At 34.4% G+C, this 22,049-nt stretch overlaps 1 protein-coding gene across 1 annotated transcript in view; it reads right to left on the bottom strand.

Moving 5' to 3' along the window:
* The window catches only part of LOC127730853 (ATP-binding cassette sub-family C member 3-like), a 77,774-nt gene that overhangs the window by 29,108 nt on the left and 26,617 nt on the right, over positions 1-22,049 (bottom strand). Inside the window, exons 5-10 of the mRNA XM_052239456.1 lie at positions 16,286-16,414; positions 14,738-14,854; positions 3,913-3,974; positions 2,410-2,547; positions 1,717-2,004; positions 269-446 (exon numbers count right to left, since the gene is read on the bottom strand). Of these exons, the coding sequence (XP_052095416.1) occupies positions 269-446; positions 1,717-2,004; positions 2,410-2,547; positions 3,913-3,974; positions 14,738-14,854; positions 16,286-16,414 (912 nt within the window). The remainder of the gene's footprint in view (positions 1-268; positions 447-1,716; positions 2,005-2,409; positions 2,548-3,912; positions 3,975-14,737; positions 14,855-16,285; positions 16,415-22,049) is intronic.

The following is a 22,049-nucleotide window of genomic DNA, read 5'->3' as shown; positions in this document are numbered from 1 at the left end:
ATTACATTAAATAATAAATGTAAAGAGGACTCAGGCTATAGTTTCGGTATAGTATTATATAACAAATCGATGCATTTGATGGAAACGTTTTTTTCAATATCAGTCATATGAATTTGTAATTTGTAATTTTAATCTTATCGAAATTATTGAACCAATGCATGCATATATACTAAACTAAGTCCTGTATTCTCTATTCTTTATATTTTAACAACCATGTTTATCTATTCTTTATTTTTCTGTATTTATATTTTCATTTAGTATAGTATACCTTTTTATAAATCATTCCCATTAAAGCCGTTTTGATTTTCAATGCAAGTCTAAGAGTAAGCTGTTCTGCGTGCAAATAAAACACCAATTGTAGCTGACAAAGGAGAAACAGTAGTATCGCAAGTACGACACTATACCAGGTATACTTATCTGTTATTTGGACTTCCTCCACTATTAATCTACATATAAAACATAGAAGTCTTTAAATAATGAATATATCACATGGACAATATGTTTAACATAATTTATGACGTTAAACCAAAACAATCATAACAACAATATTTTGAAATATTGGCTCTTTTAAAAATAAAATAAAGAGATGTGATATAATAGTCAATGAGACAACTATCCACCAGAGACTACATAAGCAAATACCATACCGTAGTCCTTAATAAAAAGCTCCGACATGACAAATTGTAAAACAATTCAAACGAGACAAAACCTCGGCCTATCATATACAGCAACTAACTGCAACTTCTGAATTGTAGGCTGCTGACTTGGGGACATGCATATACAGAATATGGCGGGGTTAAACATGTTTGCAAGCGGTGAACCCTCCCAAAATCTGACACAGTAGTGTAACAGCACAACATAATAACAATTAAGCTGTAAAAAAACAGTTGGAAAGGGTTTGACACATCACAAAGAATCGATCTAAGAGTACTCGTAGCAATTGAAAGATAGTTCAAAGCAGATTAAAACTAAATGATTAAAAAAATGTTTTCCCAAAATAAATATCAATCGGTACACAACAGATTTAGTGCATGGACGTGATAAATAGCATGACCTTGTGCAATGCCAACAAATAAGTATCGACAAGATGTACGAACATATCAGTTTTCGTTACTGTATATACATGTAGCAAAATATAAATTATGGTGTAATTTATTAATCACAATTTAGTTTTTATTATTTCGATTTAAGATCAAAAAGTAAAGTCTGTTGTCAAGTGATTTTAGTAAAAACATAAGGGGGTGTTAATGAACGACGTGTCCAACGTGTTATAATAAAATAATTAATATGCCTTAATTTTAATTCACAAATGAGTGAAAGAAAATATAAATAAATACAAGCAAGAAATACACCTCAGTTATTAACATTTGTAGTAGCACGAATAAAAAAAACTGTTGCCGGGGGCAGATATGATCAATGCTTTAAAAGATCAATCTTTAATTTTTCTGTAGATTTTTTTCGGAAAAATTGATGCTTATGAATATTAAAGATCCAAATATATTTACACCTACCATAATCGACTGTTTTGTGAAAATTTGTCATTTATCAAAAGTTTATATTACGTATATCCCTATGCTCAATACAATACATGTATATGAACAGTTTTACCAAATCAAAAATAAATCAACTTGAATATAACAAAAGTACATCGCATACCATTCAAGCGTGACTATCGTGTGAAATTAGTAACGTAGTTAACACATATACTGTACTCACGCAAGAATCAGTGGTTGTATTAGCATTGCAGCGTCTGACAGTATTTGAATAAAACAAGCACGCAGCCATTCATATCCATACAGTTTCACCACACATTTCAGTAACGATGGTTCTTGTTTACAGCTTCTGCCATTTAATGTTGGATTACTATCATTTACACTACTGTTTATGTGTGGTTGAATCATTTGACAATGGTCATACTTCTGCAGATTAACGGTTTCTTTTCCAATTTCGTAATAGCCTGTTTTAAAAAGTCCATTCTTCGAAGGCTTATCAGCAAATTGACGGCTGAAAATACAGTAATGGTATAGGATGTATATATTTTCTAATGTTAATGGCCTTTTCTGTTACCATTAACTTGCTTTATAAAAAATAAAGAATCTTGAATCTTGAATCGTGTTGTAAAGCAATTCTAATATTTAACAAGAATTCGTCATAACAATTAAATTCCTACATAGACACATATTATTATCGGTCTTTGTATTTATCATTTTAGCTAGAATTAACCAGGTCGAAATATGATTAAAGATATAGTTCAATATGATGCTAACCCTTAAAAGCTTTAAATTTTAATCAAACCCGTTACAAGGTTCCTTTTTTATTTATGAAAGTAAAATGGTAAAATATTTGCTTCGGTTTCCAGTTGTGTAGTTGATTTTAATCAAAGTAGGCGGCGATTGGAATTCAAATTACCTATCCAGTGTTGAACGATTTTCTTCATCTCTCCATGATGCCTGTATTTCGGCAACAACTGGCTCTGCCTTAAGGCATGGTAAATTGTCCCACAAATCTTCTTTGACTATTGTCTTCTTGTAACACATTGTAACGACACTGTAATACAATTATAAATAAAGGCAGCAGTAGTATACCGCTGTTCAATAGTCATAAATCGATTTAACTGAAACAAATCCGGGTCACAAACCAAAACCGAGGGAAACACATCAACTATAAGAGGAAAACACATTTGGCTGGATTTAGATGCTTATCCTAACAATCATACATGTTCTCAGAAGTAATAACCTTGGTGTAGTATTTTTCACGGGAAAGTGATTCATGATACTTTAAAAAGAGAGAGGAGAGACCAAGGGGGTAATCGGTAAGCACAAGACAAATTAAAACAGACAACATGGCCAACAATGATATCGATTTTTATCGGTATTTTAAAGTATGTCTAACTTTCTTTATTTTTTAAAGTGTGTTTTTTTTCTGCGGATACGCAACTAAAATAACAAATTTGGCTTTCCAAAGTATTTGTATCTTGTTAAAAGTGTACGTTTTTATCATGAAATTTATAATAAACTGAGCATAGTTAAAAAATCCATTCGTTCACTGTGTCATCATTGCTAGAAAGAAACTAAAGGCTCACAAGAGCCTGTGTCGCTCACCTGTATCTATTGTGGTTTTGGAAATCATGTAAAATAAGGTTAAAATCATAATAAATAGTATTAGATACCCCAATAATGATTGAGACCAAGTTTGGTTTAATTTGGCCCAGTAGTTAAATTAAAAGCAGGTCATCTCATTGTAGTATTACAATAGTAACTCAAGAACCCTTATCATTATTTAAATTAATTTTCAAGTTGTGACCATTTGAAATTGTTTTTTTTACAATTTTCCCATTGGCTTCTATAGTAAACCCCTATGTTCTATTTTTAGCCATGGTGGCCATCTTGATAAGAATAAGACAACAAGATACCCTAAGGATGATTTAGGCCAAGTTTGGTTTAATTTGACACTGACAGTAGTTTCAGAGGAGAAGATTTTTGTAAAAGATTACAAAAATTTACGAAAAATTGTGAAAAATTGACTTTACAGGGCAATAACTCCTTGCGGGGTCAATTGACAAATTTGGTCATTTGACTTATTTGTAGATCTCACTTTGCTGAATTATTTTGCTGTTTACAGTTTATCTATTATAATATTCAAGATAATAACCAAAAACTGCAAAATTTCATGAGGGGGGCCCGCTGACTGACCTAAAGGGGGGGGGGGACACTCCAGTCATGCTTCAGTGATTCTCTATATAATGAACCAAATTTTTCCCACAAAAAGGGCCCCCCCCCCCCCCCCCCCCCCCCCCCCTATGGATTATACCATCAAAACAGCGTAAAGTGTAATGGCTTACGGATTATACCACTAAATAACGTAAAGCGTAGGCATTATAACTTCAAACTAACATAAAGCGCTATAACTTACGGATTATACCACCAGAATAAAATCTTTGACACAACAGAAGAGTAAGTTTCTGGACATTCCATCTAAAATTAGAACAGGATATTTTCTATTGTAAAAAAAATCTTTATTTTTTTTTCGAAAGACCCGCTAACATGTACAATTCGAGAAAAGAGACAAAATAAACAAAAATTATATTATTTCAATTTAAGAAAAAATAATAGATACATTTTATCTGTTTATCAGTGTTAATTTGTCAGATATTGTCATTGTGTCTGATTTCTGTCCTTGGTCCTAGACTAGAGACTGAAGGACACCGGTTTTCATATTTCTCGCATCAGATAATGTGTTTGAACATCTTAACTTTTTTGCAATCTCTGCTATTAATAAGACGTGAACCTTCAAGAATATCTTTAGCGAAATTATAAATCTCCAACTTTTTTTAGCAGATCAAATCAAACGCCAATTTTGAATCTAGGAATATAACTCCAGTAATGTCTCCATTATCAATACTTGTTTACCAATCATCTATAAGTTTGGTAAGTGCAGTAACACATGAATGCATAGGTCTGACTCCTGACTGTGAACTCAACAGGAAACTTTTACTCTTTATGTATTTATAAAAATGTACAGCTATGTGTCTATCAATTAGTTTTGAAGGACACAGTAGAACTGTTATAGGTCTATAATTATCATAATTACATGTGCATGTTCAATGCTAGAACAAATGAAGTGTAATAAAATAATTTACAATAAAAAAACCTTATGTATTTGTTACACAATAACCACTGTCAAATTGATATGAATACTACTACAAAAATTCCGTAAAAGTATAATTGAGGAGTTATAAACTACAGTTAGACCTTAATTAGTTACTCTTGGGATTGTATTTAAAAACGTTTATGCTTAATATGCCATTTCGTTGAATATTTACCCTCCAACCGTAGGGCATCTGTATAAAGAGACTGAGGTCTTAATGTCGAATTTATTTGTATTTTTAATGTATTAAATTTGACGCGGTAGCGCATGGTTCCTTTGCAGACCCCGCACACTTGGTCCCGTTTTGAGATCCAAGCCATGCTTTACATTACATTGCTGATGGATGCACGCTTTACATTTTTGTTCGATTTCCAATCCGCTCTCACAGTAGCATTACTAAGGATGAGTGCTAAACATGCTGATAGTTATTTGTATTTGTATTAATGTTGATTAAATAACTATGCGTTGACTTTTATGTTACTTTCGTGTTACATGACTGGGGGCATATATGTAATTGGAGGGTTGCTTGGAGGTACCAACTGTAATACACATAATGTTAATGGCACTTATCTAACATTGAAGTAGGGCATTAGCTAACATCAACTTAGTAAATACAGTATTAGGTGAGAATAATAGTTAGATTATATCTAATAACTCAATGCTCTTTAGGTAACAAGATACCAAATTGCATATCTACCGATTTTTAAATGTTTTGCACACTTGTTCTTTTATTCGAGTTTAATCGGAATATGAAATAAAAAATGGGGGTCACTATTTCTGATCTTTTATAATTTTCATAAGAAAACGTCAATTTTGGAAACGAATTTACATAGATATATAGGGAAAATGTCCTTTTTTTAACTTATTTTTTGAATTATTCAATGGATGGCTATGTTCTTATATACGGAGAAAGACTAAAAACTAACATAATATCAAGGATTGTAAACTGAATCCGTACATGTATAGAAACACATTTGTCACCATCCTTGTTTTCAGATAAATTGCTTCAAAGTTGATCGATATGCAAAGAATTTGACAGAAAAAGGTGACGTTACTGAATACAGAATAACGTTATTTTTACTCAGAGGTATTGAAAAAATATGTAACGGGATCTGAATGGTGTTTGTTATTTTGTTTTCATTTCCCCTGTCCGGTTTCGTAAATTTTCTATTAATTCTACTGATTTAGTTTTATTCCTAATCGGGCGCACATTCAGCCTATAAAAAAATGAATCTTCAACTTAACCCTACCAAACTAGACAAAGGTGATGCCACCGATACTTCCATGCATGAATAAAGTGCTTCAAAAATTTGATTAAGTAAACAATGATTTTCAAGTACAATTTGAATTGATTGGTTGATGGTTGTTTAACGTCCGGTGGCAAATATTTCATGCATGTTCAAGACGATACAATACAATTTTAAATAGTTGTGTCTTTAAGACACATTTAAAGCAGACATAAAAAAAAATAAACATTCTATTAGTGGTCAAAATTATATATAAAATCAATATCTTGTAAAAATACATATTCTTGATATAGTATACTCTGTATAGTGTAAACGTGTGAGTTGTGTGCGTAGTTAATCGGACAAACCTTGCAAACTGTATGCAAAATTTCACTTGAAAAGACAAAGTTCAACATTTTGACATTCGTGGAAAATTATACAATAAAAAATCCTGAGAATATATATGCACTCTCCATATAAGTAAAACACTTGTTGCAATATAAAAGTTCAAGCATGTAATTGTACATGTAGAAGGAGTAAGCCGGACTATGTACTCTGCGAGGGACCAAAATAAGGCATTTGGTGACAAAATATCTTTTTGAATAAGCAGTTCATAGTGGAATGGTAATTGGGAGATCTCAAGTGTAGCAATGTAAGCAAGCTAACATCTACGTCATTTTGTCTTTGATGGAAAGATGTCTCATTAGCAATTATACTACATCTCCTTATTTCATAATGGTTTGAGTTTTCTTCTGAAATACAAGAAGTTTAAAGACTGTAACAAATATGTACTAGGAGACTGACATATGTAACTATTATAATTGATAACTGACTATTGTTGTGAATATGTGATGTTATAATTTGATAGATTCCATACTTGCTATAAAAAAACATACTTATTAACTTTCAAATTCAAGGGACCAACGATTCTTTACTAAATCTTAAATAAGTTGTAAAAAAATACTCGTCCATCCTGCATTTGTCACGTGTTATCTAGATGTCTGGTTTTGTGTGTCGGTAATTGGCCAGTTGCTGTCTTATTGTATATCCCACATCTCCATTTATGCACACAAAGAAATACCAACACTTTATTTAACATACATACTTGTATATGTACTTGTTATAAAATCTCCCTAAAAGACTGCTAATACCCTCGGACTTTTTCTTACCCTTATGTCAGCAATGTGCCTCTCCCCCAAAAAGGCACCTTTGTTAATCGTTGATGAGTTGTTTTTGTCTCACCACTTTGTGAAATGGTGCATTTTTTCATCATCTGTACTTGCACATCGTGTCCAACCCAAACAACAAAACACACCCAAGCGTAAATTAATATGAATCTCAAATCTCGTTGGTTTTTTCAGTATGTTTCTGTCGTTTGAATTATATAGGTTAACTAAAACATCTCTTTATAATTTGTCTGGTTGGAAGCGCTTTTCTGGGTTTACCTTCATCAAAGCACCGACTATTCATTTATTGTGGGGCTACTGGTTTTTTAATGAATCGTTTGATTGTAAATTTCGAGAAATAATTTGTTTCCAAATGAAAAAAAATATGTAATGGGATCTGAATGATTTAATTTTATTTCGTCCAACCGGGTGCACATTAAGTGTTGACATCCCATATTTTCAAGCCTTTGTTAAATTTTTCATCATTCCAATGTTGCTGTCCTGTGTAACTTGCGCTTATACGATAACAGTGCTGGCAACTTATTTTTTACAAGATTCCGAAACCATATCGGATTTCTTATGTACAATCCAATAATTTGCCTAAACAGGTTACACTTGGAAAATAGGGAAAGTTGTGCGGCCAAATAACAAAGTTCAACTATTCTTCTTTGTTTATTCCATTCCAAAAAACCATTTTCTGTCTGAGTTTCCATGTCTGCTTGTACGGTGCTTTTTTCGCTAAATTATATCCGTATTCCTTTCCAAATAAATTTCCTTTTTTCTATTTTGCTAGCAGCGTTTTTCGGCAACTATTTTAAACTAATGGGTTTCTTAACGAAATTGCACTAGTAGTGGGACAATTCCCAGTATTTTATATATTATCCTCCGTTTCTACAATTTTGATTTCTACTTAAAAAAAATAAATTTATCGGGAAACGGCGTGCATCATAAATAAGAATTTATTGCAAAAAAACTCAACCCAGAAAAAAAACTCAGCCTGTTATACATAAGAACATATTTAGATAAATCGCACAATATTTGCTTATTAACAGATACAGAACATTTGAAAAAAATTATATATTCAAATGTAAAATATGAGAATAAGAATGGGATAAAGACGATCGAAGCAATCAATGTCAAATAACGTATTGCATCAAATCTCTCGGCATTCTGCATCTATGCAAAGTTACAATGAAAAAATGTTTACCAAAAATTAAAGGTTATTTTATTATTTTATTTTCACGATAAAAGAACAGCGTCTGTTGACATAAGAAGATGTGGTATGAGTGCCAATGAGACAACTCTCCATCCAAGTCACAATGTGTAAAAAGTAAACAATTATAGGTCAAAGTACGGCCTTCAACACGGAGCCTTGGCTCACACCGAACAGCAAGATATAATGGGCCCCAAATGAGTAGTGTTAAGGGCCTACATGTATTGTGTTGTCAACCGCCCGAAACACGAGGGAACCTGGTGCATTGACTGGTATCTATGAACGTTGTTCAATGACGTTAGGAACGATAACTCATAACGTAACGTCATTTGGTATCGTGTTACCTTTAAAAATGGAATTATTTTAACATCTTCTTTTAAATCGATCAGTAACTTAAACCCCAAGCTTTTTCCAACTAAACTCTCATAGAGCAGATGTTTAATCAATATATTCATAACAAAAAGTAAATGCGTCTTTTTTTTTTTTTTTTTTTTTTTGGTATTATGATGCGTTTGTTTTTAGAATTATATGTATAGGTACACTTTTAGACTGGTGCACCAGAAATAATTTGTGTTTTGTACATTGAAAGGAGGCCTTTTTTTCTATTGCGCACGATTGGTTGTTCGGAGTATATGGCAAGCCTCACTTCTTGCCTGCAGTCCTTAAGCGCCATTGTTTTTTTTAAACATACATCTTTTTCGCCATATTTTATTTCTAATATATATCAAGTGTACCAGAATTCGGAATTCAATTGTCCAAAATTACTTATATGAATATTTGTCAAATAACCTAGTATATCAAGGCAGGACTTTTTTAGTGGATTTCTGTGATACCTGCATGATACCCTACGCTTAGAAGTTGGAACTAAAAATCACTAATTCGGTGAACACATTAAGCTGAAACAACTATCCATCAAAAGGCAAGACTAAAAACAACAACAGGTCAATCCATTTTTCATAGATAAAGGGTGTCTTAATTTGCAAGGATTATTGATTTAGACTTAATATTGATGTCGAACTATATTTGATGATCTAATGGGCTGAACGCTGCATAGAGAATGGGAATATCCACAGCATATTTGATGAGCTAATGGGCTGGACGCTGCATAGAGAATGGGAATATCCACAGCATATTTGATGAGCAGTATATCTGATGAGCTAATGGGCTGAACGCTGCATAGAGAATGGGGATATCAACAGTATATTTGGTCAGCTAATTGGTTGATAGCTGCATAGAGAATGAGGATATCCACACTATATTTGATGATTTAATGAGCTGAACGCTGCATAGAGAATAGAGGATATCCGTAGTATATTAATGAGCTAATGGGCTGAATGCTGCATAGATAATGGGGATATCCATAGTGAATTTGATGAGCTAATGGGCTGAACGCTGCATTGAGAATGGGGATATTTTTAGTATATTTGATGAGCTCATGGGCTGAACACTACACAGAGGATGGGGATATCCACAGTACATTAATGAGGTAATGGGCTAAATGCTGTATAGAGAATGGGGATATCCATAGTATATTTGATGAGCTAATAGGCTGAACGCTGCACAGAGGATGGGGATACCAATAGTATATTTGATGAGCTAATGGGCTGAACGCTGCATAGAGAATGGGGATATCCATAGTATATTTGATGAGCTAATGGGCTGAACGCTGCATAGAGGATGGGGATATCCACACTATATTTGATGAGCTAATGAGCTGAACGCTGCATAGAGAATGAGGATATCCATAGTATATTTGATGAGCTAATGGGTTGAACGCTGCACAGAGAATAGAGGATATCCATAGTATATTAATGAGCTAATGGGCTGAATGCTGCATAGATAATGGGGATATCCATAGTGAATTTGATGAGCTAATGGGCTGAACGCTGCATTGAGAATGGGGATATTTTTAGTATATTTGATGAGCTCATGGACTGAACACTACACAGAGGATAGGGATATCCACAGTACATTAATGAGCTAATGGGCTAAATGCTGTATAGAGAATGGGGATATCCATAGTATATTTGATGAGCTAATAGGCTGAACGCTGCACAGAGGATGGGGATACCAATAGTATATTTGATGAGCTAATTAGATGAATGCTGTAGGGAATTAGGATATCCACAGTATATTCGATGAGCTAATGGGCTGAATGATGCACAGAGGATGAGGATATCCACAGTATATTTGATGGGCTGGTAGCTGCGAAGAGAATGAGGATATCCACACTATATTTGATGATTTAATGAGCTTAACGCTGCATAGAGAATGGGGATATCCATAGTATATTTGATGAGCTAAGGGGTTGAACGCTGCACAGAGGAAGGGGATACCAACAGTATATTTGATGATTTTATGAGCTGAACACTGCATAGATAATGGAAATATCCATAGTATATTTGATGAGCTAATGGGCTGAACGCTGCACAGAGGATAGGGTTATCCACAGTATATTAATGAGCTAATGGGCTGAATGCTGCATAGATAATGGGGATATCCATAGTATATTTGATGAGTTAATGGGCTGAACGCTGCATACAGAATGGGGATATCCATAGTATACTAGTATTTGATGAGCTAATGGGCTGAACACAACACAGAGGAAGGGGATATCCACTGTATATTAATGAGCTAATGGGCTGAATGCTGCATAGAGAATGGCGATATTTGATGAGCTAATGGGCTGAACGCTGCACAGAGGATGGGGATACCAACAGTATATTTGATGAGATAATGGGCTGAATGCTGCAGAGAGGATGAGGATATCCATAGTATATTTGATGGGCTGAACGCTGCATAGAGAATGGGGACATCCATAGTATATTTGATGAGCTAATGGGCTGAACGCTGCACAGAGGATGGGGATATCCATAGTATATCAATGAACTAATGGGCTGAATACTGCATAGAGAATGGGGATATCCATAGTGAATTTGATGAGCTAATGGGCTGAACGCTGCATAGAGAATGGGGATATCCATAGTATATTTGATGAGCTAATGGGCTGAACACTGCACAGAGGATGGGGATATCCACAGTATATTATTGAGCTAATGGGCTGAATGCTGCATAGAGAATAGGGATATCCATAGTATATTTAATGAGCTAATGGGCTGAACGCTGCACAGAGGATGGGGTACCAGCAGTTTATCTGATGGGCTAATGGGCTGAACGCTGCATAGAGAATTGGGATATCCACAGTATATTTAATGAGCAGTATATCTGATGAGGTAATGGGCTGAACGCTGCATAGAGAATAGGGGTATCCACAATATATTTGATGAGCTAATGGGCTGTACGCTGAAAAGAGAATGGGGATACCAACAGTATATCTGATGAGCTAATGGGCTGAACGCTGCATAGAGAATGGAGATATGCACAGTGTATTTGATGAGCTAATGGGCTGAACGCTGCATAGAGAATGGGGATAACCACAATATAGTTGATGAGCTAATGAGCTTTACGCTGAAAAGAGAATGGGGATACCAACAGTATATCTGATGAGCTAATGGGCTGAACGCTGCATAGAGAATTGGGATATCCACAGTTTATTTGATGAGCAGTATATCTGATGAGGTAATGGGCTGAACGCTGCATAGAGAATGGGGATATCCACAGTATATTTGATGAGCAGTATATCTGATGAGCTAATGGGCTGAACGCTGCATAGAGAATTGGGATATCCACAGTATATTTGATGAGCAGTATATCTGATGAGCTAATGGGCTGAACGCTGCATAGAAAATAGGGGTATCCACAATATATTTGATGAGCTAATGGTCTGTACGCTGAAAAGAGAATGAGGATACCAACAGTATATCTGATGAGCTAATGGGCTGAACGCTGCATAGAGAATTGGGATATCCACAGTATATTTGATGAGCAGTATATCTGATGAGCTAATGGGCTGAACGCTGCATAGAGAATGGGGATATCCACAATATTTTTGATGAGCTAATGGGCTGAACGCTGCATAGAGGATGGGGATACCAACAGTATATCTGATGAGCTAATGGGCTGAACGCCGCATAGAGGATGGGGATATCCATAGTATATTTGATGAGCAGTATATCTGATGAGCTAATGGGCTGAACGCTGCATAGAGAATTGGGATATCCACAGTTTATTTGATGAGCAGTATATCTGATGAGCTAATGGGCTGAACGCTGCATAGAGAATGGGGATATCCACAGTATATTTGATGAGCAGTATATCTGATGAGCTAATGGGCTGAACGCTGCATAGAGAATTGGGATATCCACAGTTTATTTGATGAGCAGTATATCTGATGAGCTAATGGGCTGAACGCTGCATAGAGAATGGGGATATCCACAATATTTTTGATGAGCTAATGGGCTGAACGCTGCATAGAGGATGGGGATACCAACAGTATATCTGATGAGCTAATGGGCTGAACGCCGCATAGAGGATGGGGATATCCATAGTATATTTGATGAGCAGTATATCTGATGAGCTAATGGGCTGAACGCTGCATAGAGAATTGGGATATCCACAGTTTATTTGATGAGCAGTATATCTGATGAGCTAATGGGCTGAACGCTGCATAGAGAATGGGGATATCCACAGTATATTTGATGAGCAGTATATCTGATGAGCTAATGGGCTGAACGCTGCATAGAGAATTGGGATATCCACAGTTTATTTGATGAGCAGTATATCTGATGAGCTAATGGGCTGAACGCTGCATAGAGAATGGGGATATCCACAATATTTTTGATGAGCTAATGGGCTGAACGCTGCATAGAGGATGGGGATACCAACAGTATATCTGATGAGCTAATGGGCTGAACGCCGCATAGAGAATTGGGATATCCACAGTATATTTGATGAGCTAAAGGGCTGAACGCTGCATAGAGAATGGGGATATGCACATTATATTTGACGAGTTAATGGACTGAACACTGCATAGAGAATGGGGACATGCACAGTATATAAAAGAGCCAATGGGCTGAACGCTGCATAGAGGATGAGGATATCCACAATATATTTGATGAGCTAATGGGCTGAACGCTGCATAGAGGATGGGGATACCAACAGTATATCTGATGAGCTAATGGGCTGAACGCCGCATAGAGGATGGGGATATCCATAGTATATTTGATGAGCAGTATATCTGATGAGCTAATGGGCTGAACGCTGCATAGAGAATTGGGATATCCACAGTTTATTTGATGAGCAGTATATCTGATGAGCTAATGGGCTGAACGCTGCATAGAGAATTGGGATATCCACAGTATATTTGATGAGCAGTATATCTGATGAGCTAATGGGCTGAACGCTGCATAGAGAATTGGGATATCCACAGTTTATTTGATGAGCAGTATATCTGATGAGCTAATGGGCTGAACGCTGCATAGAGAATGGGGATATCCACAATATTTTTGATGAGCTAATGGGCTGAACGCTGCATAGAGGATGGGGATACCAACAGTATATCTGATGAGCTAATGGGCTGAACGCTGCATAGAGAATGGGGATATGCACATTATATTTGACGAGTTAATGGACTGAACACTGCATAGAGAATGGGGACATGCACAGTATATAAAAGAGCCAATGGGCTGAACGCTGCATAGAGGATGAGGATATCCACAGTATATTTGATGAGCTAATGGGCTTTATGCTGCATAGAGAATGAGGATATGCACAGTATAGTTGATGAGCTAATGGGCTGGACGCTGCATAGAGAATGGGGATATGCACAGTATATTAATGAGCTAATGGGCTGAACGTTGCACAGAGGATGGGGATATCAACAGTATATAAATGAGCTAATGGGCTGAACGCTGCATAGAGAATGGGGAAATGCACAATATATTTGTTGAGCTAATGGGCTGAACGCTGCATAGAGGATGGCGATATGCACAGTATAGGAAAATTGTATTTAAAACGGTAAGTCTGGAACACCTTTATATTTCTAATGTTAAATTGTGGATTTGTCGTAAAAAGGGATACTAAGTAATAAGAAATAACAGCAGTATGGATGCATTCTCTAGATTTAACCTTGCGCCTGGTAGGCAGCCTTATCTGTTAAATTGGCTTGATTTGAAGTCTACAAAGCAAAAATTGCTAGCATGAACAAACTGTTTACCTTAGAATGAAATTCTATATAAAATGAATCTAAGCGAGACTTCCCTTGTCAAATGTGTTCTTGTAAATCTGAGAAGTGTACAGTGTCTTGTTCGTAACTGGTCGTCTAAAATAGGCGATACTACGCAGCTAAGAAAACATTATACAAATGTGAGTCTTAAGATTTGTGCAACGATACTGATAGTAATATACGACAAATAATAACTTATGTGAATTATCGTGAATCCGTATGAATTGTAATGCTCAAGCTTGCCTAATTTATTTTTGTCAATTAAAAATTTTATAATAGTAATATTAATAATAATAAGTCAAGTGAACACTCATTAAATTGAATGTTTACAATGATAAACTAATACTTTTTTTCTGTTTACCTTTCCTATATGCTCGTATTCATCTTTAAATGGGTTGTCTGTAAAACTGTATAATATCAGTTGGACAAGTATTACAACAAAGAACACATAATGGAATATACTGTTAATACACTTTGGCTGAAACAAATGTAAAGAATGAGAAAAGATCGATTGTAAAAATTAGTAACTGAAAAATAAAATTTCAACTAAGGTATAAAAATGCTATAATATACACAACAAATAATCGTGAAATTAAAATATAATATTACAGCCAACTCTGTTAAATTACTTATAAGTTATACATTTAAGTTTTAATTGAGCTTTTTCAAACAAGGCCAATTACGGGTCTGTCATGCAAGCAATTTGTTGAGGTAACTTGTATACTGAAGCATAACCGCTGAAGAGGATTTCCAAAACTATCTTCAATTGTACTTGATTGACGAAAATTTTCCTTGTACAATGAATGTGGTAAGATTTCAAACTATTGGTAAACAGGGAGTGACTGCACGGCAGTTGTCAAAATTGCTTACATCTAAATTTCAATATCATTTTTAGCTCCAGACCAAATATAAAATTTTTCGCTTCCTTAGAAGCCAAGAAAATATGACGAACATTTTTCGTGAACAATGAGTGTTGTAAAATTTCAAGTTATCTGAAATAATAATATATAGTATACAAAATAAAATGTGCACAGGACAAGATAAGAATGTTACAATTCCTATACAAGATCATTTAGTTATTATAATAGAAAAACAGTCGCAATTACTGAAAGCTAGTTCGAAGCAATCAATCAATTCACCTCCAATTGATTAAGTGTAAAAACGTTATAATCAGTCTAGGGAAGAGCATAACCTTTTGCAATGCCAAAATAAGGCATCGACAAGACTAAAGATTACAATCCATTCTTAGTTATATATTAAAATATAAAAATCAAATCAATGTTAATCCCGATAAAACAAAATAATTAACCGGCGATTGATTTCTTTTCGTACATGTTGATTTTTTTATTGAATTAAATTTGGTGCTGATGCCCGATCTTTGATAGTCTTTATTATTTTTTGTATAGTTCTTTAGACTCGTTACGATTTAAAACTTGGTTGATTGATTTATTTGATGTTTAACGCCAATTACAACACTATTGGCTATTTCGTGGAGGCATTTTTTTATTGGTGGACGAAGCCGGAGTGTCTGGAGTGAACTTCTGACCTTCGGCAGAAAAACTGGCAATTTTAGTGAATTAAGATTGGAGCCAAACACACCTGCCACGTTCGGGGTCAAACTCACAACCTCAGTGTCAACAGGCTAGTGATACAGTAGATGAACTACTAGACCACTCATCCATTGAGGCCCCTTAAATCTTAACACACACTTATAGGCGTCTTTTGTTAAATACCGTACCTTGACCTCTAGATGTCTTTTGTTTTATTGTTGGATTGCTGTCTCATTAAAGTATATCCCACATCTGATTTTATTAATGTATATAATGTGCAATCAATTGTTTTCTTTTATATACGTCTATCAATATGTTCGTTTAGTAAAGATAAGTGAAAGACAAATCCTGATATTTACCTGATTTGTAATATTCCACACAAGCGGTATGATATTGACAACAAAAGACAGCAGCCAAAATATCCACAACATCCAGGAAGTCATGACGCCTCTGTGTCGGTTTACTTGTGTAATAATGGCCACGTAAATCTTAAATTGTTAAAACATTCTACATATACAATTTATGTAATACCAAAAAATGTCTTTCATATTAGTATTTTCCTATTTTTTTATTTGAATTCCTGTAGATAACAAGGAGAGAATAATGTTTGTCCCGCTAAGGCTGTTTATTACATTCAGTTAATCGACTGCTGTTCTAGTGATCGTTCAAATTACGTTTCCCAAGGGTCGACTGGGATATAGAAGTACTGTAACATGGACTTCTCCAATCTAGCAGTAGAACCAAGGCTAAAGAGGGGAGTTTGAACTATTTGAAACTGGACGTTAAGCTAATCAACTTACGTTTGGTTATTTAATGATATATGATGTGGTGTTTATGATACCAATTAATAAACTAGACAAAAGATCATGCCTCACCCCATGGCTATAGTAAACGTGAAGTTGAAGGACAACTTGAGCTGGTTGTGTCATTCTATTTCCAATTATAATTGTATTAGCAACCAACAATCAACCAATCCAATTATAATTGATTTACCTCAAGGCAAAAAACATGGTCTTTGACATTGCTTATTCGGTTCCTTTTATGTGCGGTGTGAAAATGAAGAGACAATTCTCAATTTTAAACTTTTTCCATTCTTCAATTTTATATGTCTACATTTGAAATGTTTAAGGGTTATTTCCAAATTTTCACGAACATTAATTTATCGCAATTGTGGTGTCAAAATCTAAATGGTTTGTTATTCGTTCTGGTTATTATCAACATTCTAAATCCTATACGCCCACCCTTTATATATTTTCTTCAAATTTATTTCGTCCTTTTAACCCTTTTTCTTCAGAAAAATAACACAAATCAGCCCAAATATAAATACCTACGAAATTTAAATAGAGCTATAAATAAATAATAAAAAATAAGCTTTATTTAGAGTCGGCATATACAATCCAAGACATAACATAAGCTCTATTTAGAGTCGGCATAGTATACAATCCAGGACATAACATAAGCTTTATTTAAGAGTCGGCATAGTATACAATCCAGGACATAACATAAGCTTTATTTAGAGTCGGCATAGTATACAATCCAGGACATAACATAAGCTTTATTTAGAGTCGGCATAGTATACAATCCAGGACATAACATAAGCTCTAATTAATAACAACAACCCGTCTGAACTAAACAAGTTAAATTGCGCAAATTTATACGAATAATTAATGAATGCCTAGAATTCCTTGCATGTTTTGGTTCGAAACTTAAAACTGTTTTTGATTTTTATAACCCCGACTTGTTTAGACAAGTGGGCTTTCTTCCGAAGTAAAAATGTGATTGTATTTTCTAGCAAAATGCAAAAGAAACATTGATTAAATCAGGCGAGTGAACGTTTTATATATATATATCTTTATTTTCGTAAACCAAAGTATAATGTATACATATAGATTATAACATGTCCTTTTTCATATCAGACCCCTTTATTTACAGAGCTCCAGATAAGCTGCGTATTTGCGTGATCACGCAATACAAATAATTAAAAACCCAATGCAATTTGCCCATTGCAGGGTTCAATAACCCAATTAATTCAAAGGAAAACCCAATTATATGCCAAAACCATGAGTTCTTAACGCTTTTATTCGCTATCGTTTGCGTTATTTACCCTTATCTGATTACAGTCGTCGCGTAAATCTATTTTTATAATATTTATAATTGGAAATTTCCTTTCGTTCTTAAAATAGAGCCCTGCATCAAGTAGCTGTAATGGGTCCCTGTTGGAATTTCCGTTGCTCAAAAAGTACACGTGTTTATGAAAACATTTCGATCTTCTCGGCGTTTATCCAATTAGCGTGTGACATGGTGTCATATTTTTATCTCGGGATTTATCATAACATACAATGAATTAAAACGAAAGTAAATGTCCGATAAAAATATTGAATAGAAGCATGTTTTCGGCTTCTTTTTGATAGCTGAGGGAAAGTTATGATGATAACAAGACTCAGCTAGTGATTTTAGGAAGCGTCCATTGAACGCACGGGCGTGTTTAAAGGTACGAGAACATTAATTGCTATAGAACGATAAACACGGGGTTTCGTCAAAAACGAAATCAGTTGGAAAAAGTGAAAGGCCAAATCAATTATGACATGATATGTAGTTGGAAAGCGTCGGAAACCAAAAGTTCTGATAAGGGACAACTTAACCCAGATTTATGTAAATTTAATTAAACAAAAACAGTTTATATATTTTTTTTTTCATTTTAGTTGATGATCGAATGAATACATATATCCGTTTTTTACGTCAAATTATGCAGCTTGACACTTTCTTTGTTTTGGTCTAATTGTTCTGGATGCTTAAGATAGTTGTCTTATTGGCAAGTGCAGTATAACATTGTCATTTATTTACTTGATGTTGCAGAATTATTTGTAAATTTAAGTTGAATGTGGTCTCCATCATTAAACCACCCTATAAATCTCAAGGTTTTGGGGTATATCTTAAATCTGGGAACTACTTTTTATTTTTATTAAAAAGTAGATCTGGCAAATAGGTGAAAGGACTGGCAAAACTTTCTTACAGCACTTAAATTTCACATATATTACATAAAAATCTAAACACTTAACCACACCTACCCCAACTATAAACTGTAGGGTGATCATATGGGATCTAGAAAGGCAATTAGTTACTGTCCAACTAGTGACACCAGCTGCAGTTTACATAAGTTTTGAGAAAATACAAAACTGACAGAACGTTTAAAACGGGACACAAATTAAACGTACAATTGCTCGTCAGTGAATAAACCAAATAAAACAGCTAAGCACATATACAAAGAAAGAAACACATTTAAGATGGAAACACATCTGTGGTTGATATAATGTGATTATAACATGCCTAAATATTCAATATTGTGTTGATGAAAAAACCCAATACATTAAGGAGCTTGGTGGTGAAAAACCGAATTTGATATTTGCTTGAGGGGTGAATTGGAATTGATAATGCAATTAAAAAACTTTATCACCCAATAACATAAAAAATGGTGGGTAAAAACCCCAATTTGTGAATTCTTATCTGGAGCTCTTGGCCCCTTATCAGCCCGAGAGCCGACAGGCTCGAGGGATGATTTTGACCATGGGCTGATAAGGGGTCTGATATGAAAAACGACATGTTATGTTCTTTTTATCATATACTTCAGCAGAAGACATACAGACAAAACTATTTTTAAAACTTTGAAACAATGCATTTGTTGTAATATTTGTTTTGTATTTTTTAATAATATATTTTCCTGATTATTAATATTTTCTTTTTCTCCAACTTTGTTATGTTCTGCTAAAAAAAAACGTACCATTTAGGTACATTTTCCGGAATTTGCCGAATGACGTCGAACTGTCGTGCGATAACGTTACAGAAAAGCATGCGATAATAACCGGAAGCAGTTGATATGAAACGGAAGCAGTTGATATAAACCGGAAGCAGTTGATAACAAAAGTCATATCACACGGCTAAGGCAATTCTTCAAATTTAATGAATAAATATATGTACAAATAAGTTTTATCATGGATACAATTATACCATTATTTTCTATAAGTATATGATAAAAACAAATACAAATAAATAAACATACATATTATAAAACTGAAGTACAATGTAAAGTAGAGACATAAAGTGGTTACCCAGGGGATTCTATGCATTCTTAATTATTCGTATAAATGTGCACAACTTGTCACAAGTTAGTTCAGACGGGTTGTTGCTATTAATTAGATCTTGAAATTTTTAAAAATATTTGGTCTGTTTACAAAAAATGATGCTTTAATTGTCTACTTTCATTTATTGCCGAACATTCCAAAATATAACGAATCTTGACGTCAATATCACCGGAATTACATAAAGGACAAATACGGTTTTCCCTCTTAATATTTTGCCATCTACCAATTTCAATAGGAATTTTGGTATTCAAAGTTTTAAATCTTCAAAAAGAAGCAATATTTTTGTCATCTAGAATAATGAAGAAGGTTTAAAATTTTAGACTGTGTTTGACTAATTTTTAATTTAGAGCTTTTGGAGAGTTCTGTAAAGTAGCATAGCATATCTGTCTAAACTGGTCAGTTAATCTTAATTTAACAGTATTATAGAACCAGTTGTTACTAAAAAAAATTTAGTGTTCCATATATTTGATAGTCCACAATTAAGTAATAGTTATACACAGAGGGATAGGATTGTCTGGACAAGAAACCCCTCCGGCCTCCGGCCGTCGAGGTTTATTATCCAGACACACAGTATCCGGAAGTGTATAACTAACTTACACCCGATGCTAAACCCTATATTTGTTTACATGGAATATTAGATGAAAAAGAACAGATAGCATTTTTATTGACAATATCAAACCATGATTAATAAGAATTTTTTTTTTAAATGAAACCCCACCAGTAACCTTCTTTTGACGATCTTCATTCAAACTTTAACAAGTGAGTAGATTTTACAAATTTCAAAGTTGTTGTTTTGCATATTCCCGTTAATTCCATGTGCTAACATGGATCTGCAGGTCAAGGTTGGCCGTATCGTGCATTCTTATCATAAAAAAATACATCATGATCCTTGTATGCAGTTGTCAATATGGACGGGTATAAGACGGACGACATTTTGAGTCGGGCGTTGTATTTGGCAGAAGTGACTGAAGATAACGCAATATGTATAACCCAAAGTACTTACATGTATCAGTTTAATGAAGGTAATCATAAATGTATTTCACATGTTACGGTTTTATCAAAAAAAAGCCCCCCTTCTTCTGAACATTAAAGAAACATTCATATTCGAACATACTGAGGGATAGGTGTGTCTGGATAAGAAACCCGACGACCGGACACGCTTAACATTCAAAAATACAGATTGCTTATGTAGGAACCCCCCTTTTTTGGACAATCGAAAGGGGGGGGGTCCGGGGTTTGAAACCCCTTTTTTTTACAATCAATGCTTTTGAATGGGGACAAATGGCTGAACCCCCCCCCCCCCCCCTTTTTTATCCTGGGTTAGCAAGTCCTTTTGAAAATGGCCGGATCCGCCCCTGGGTGCCATCATTAGTCTTCAACAATCCAAACATTAATATTTATTTTATGATTAAGACTTAGTCCAAATGAAAACTATATGCTTTTAATGTATAATTCAAATAAAAGTTCTTTACATGTATATTCTTTCAGACATTGCCTTATGGGATTAAAATTGTAGCTTCAAGCAAAGACATATTTATTTTTTTTTTTAATTCAAAATACAAAATAGATATCTTTTTCGCTATTGGAATTTCCTGAAAATATGTTTTTTTAATATGTTTTGAAATAACTTGTAGTGAACAATATTAGTAATCTCTGATGTTCATGCAATTAAAAAAAAAACAATTTCTATTGTTATGAATAACAATGGACTGTGCATTCGGGATGTAGAAGCAGGGGTTTCCAGAAACCCCGCTCGTCACACCCTGTGGACAAAATCCATTGTCATTCGTAACAATAGATCTATTCAATATACACTTGTTTCAGAAACAGAAACTATGAAGTATAACAATAGAACTGGGGTGTAACAAGCACACACTTTACATTTCTACACTAAGCTATGTTTCCATTTTAACTACCAGTAACAAGATTGTATAAAATAACAGGAAGTTTCTTTTCTTCTACGGTTACAAGCTTTGCCCAATAA

The sequence above is a fragment of the Mytilus californianus genome, unplaced genomic scaffold, assembly GCF_021869535.1.
Source record: "Mytilus californianus isolate M0D057914Y unplaced genomic scaffold, xbMytCali1.0.p SCAF_2, whole genome shotgun sequence".
Classification (NCBI taxonomy): Eukaryota; Metazoa; Mollusca; class Bivalvia; order Mytilida; family Mytilidae; genus Mytilus; species Mytilus californianus.
This window is presented reverse-complemented; position numbering and strand designations above follow the sequence as displayed.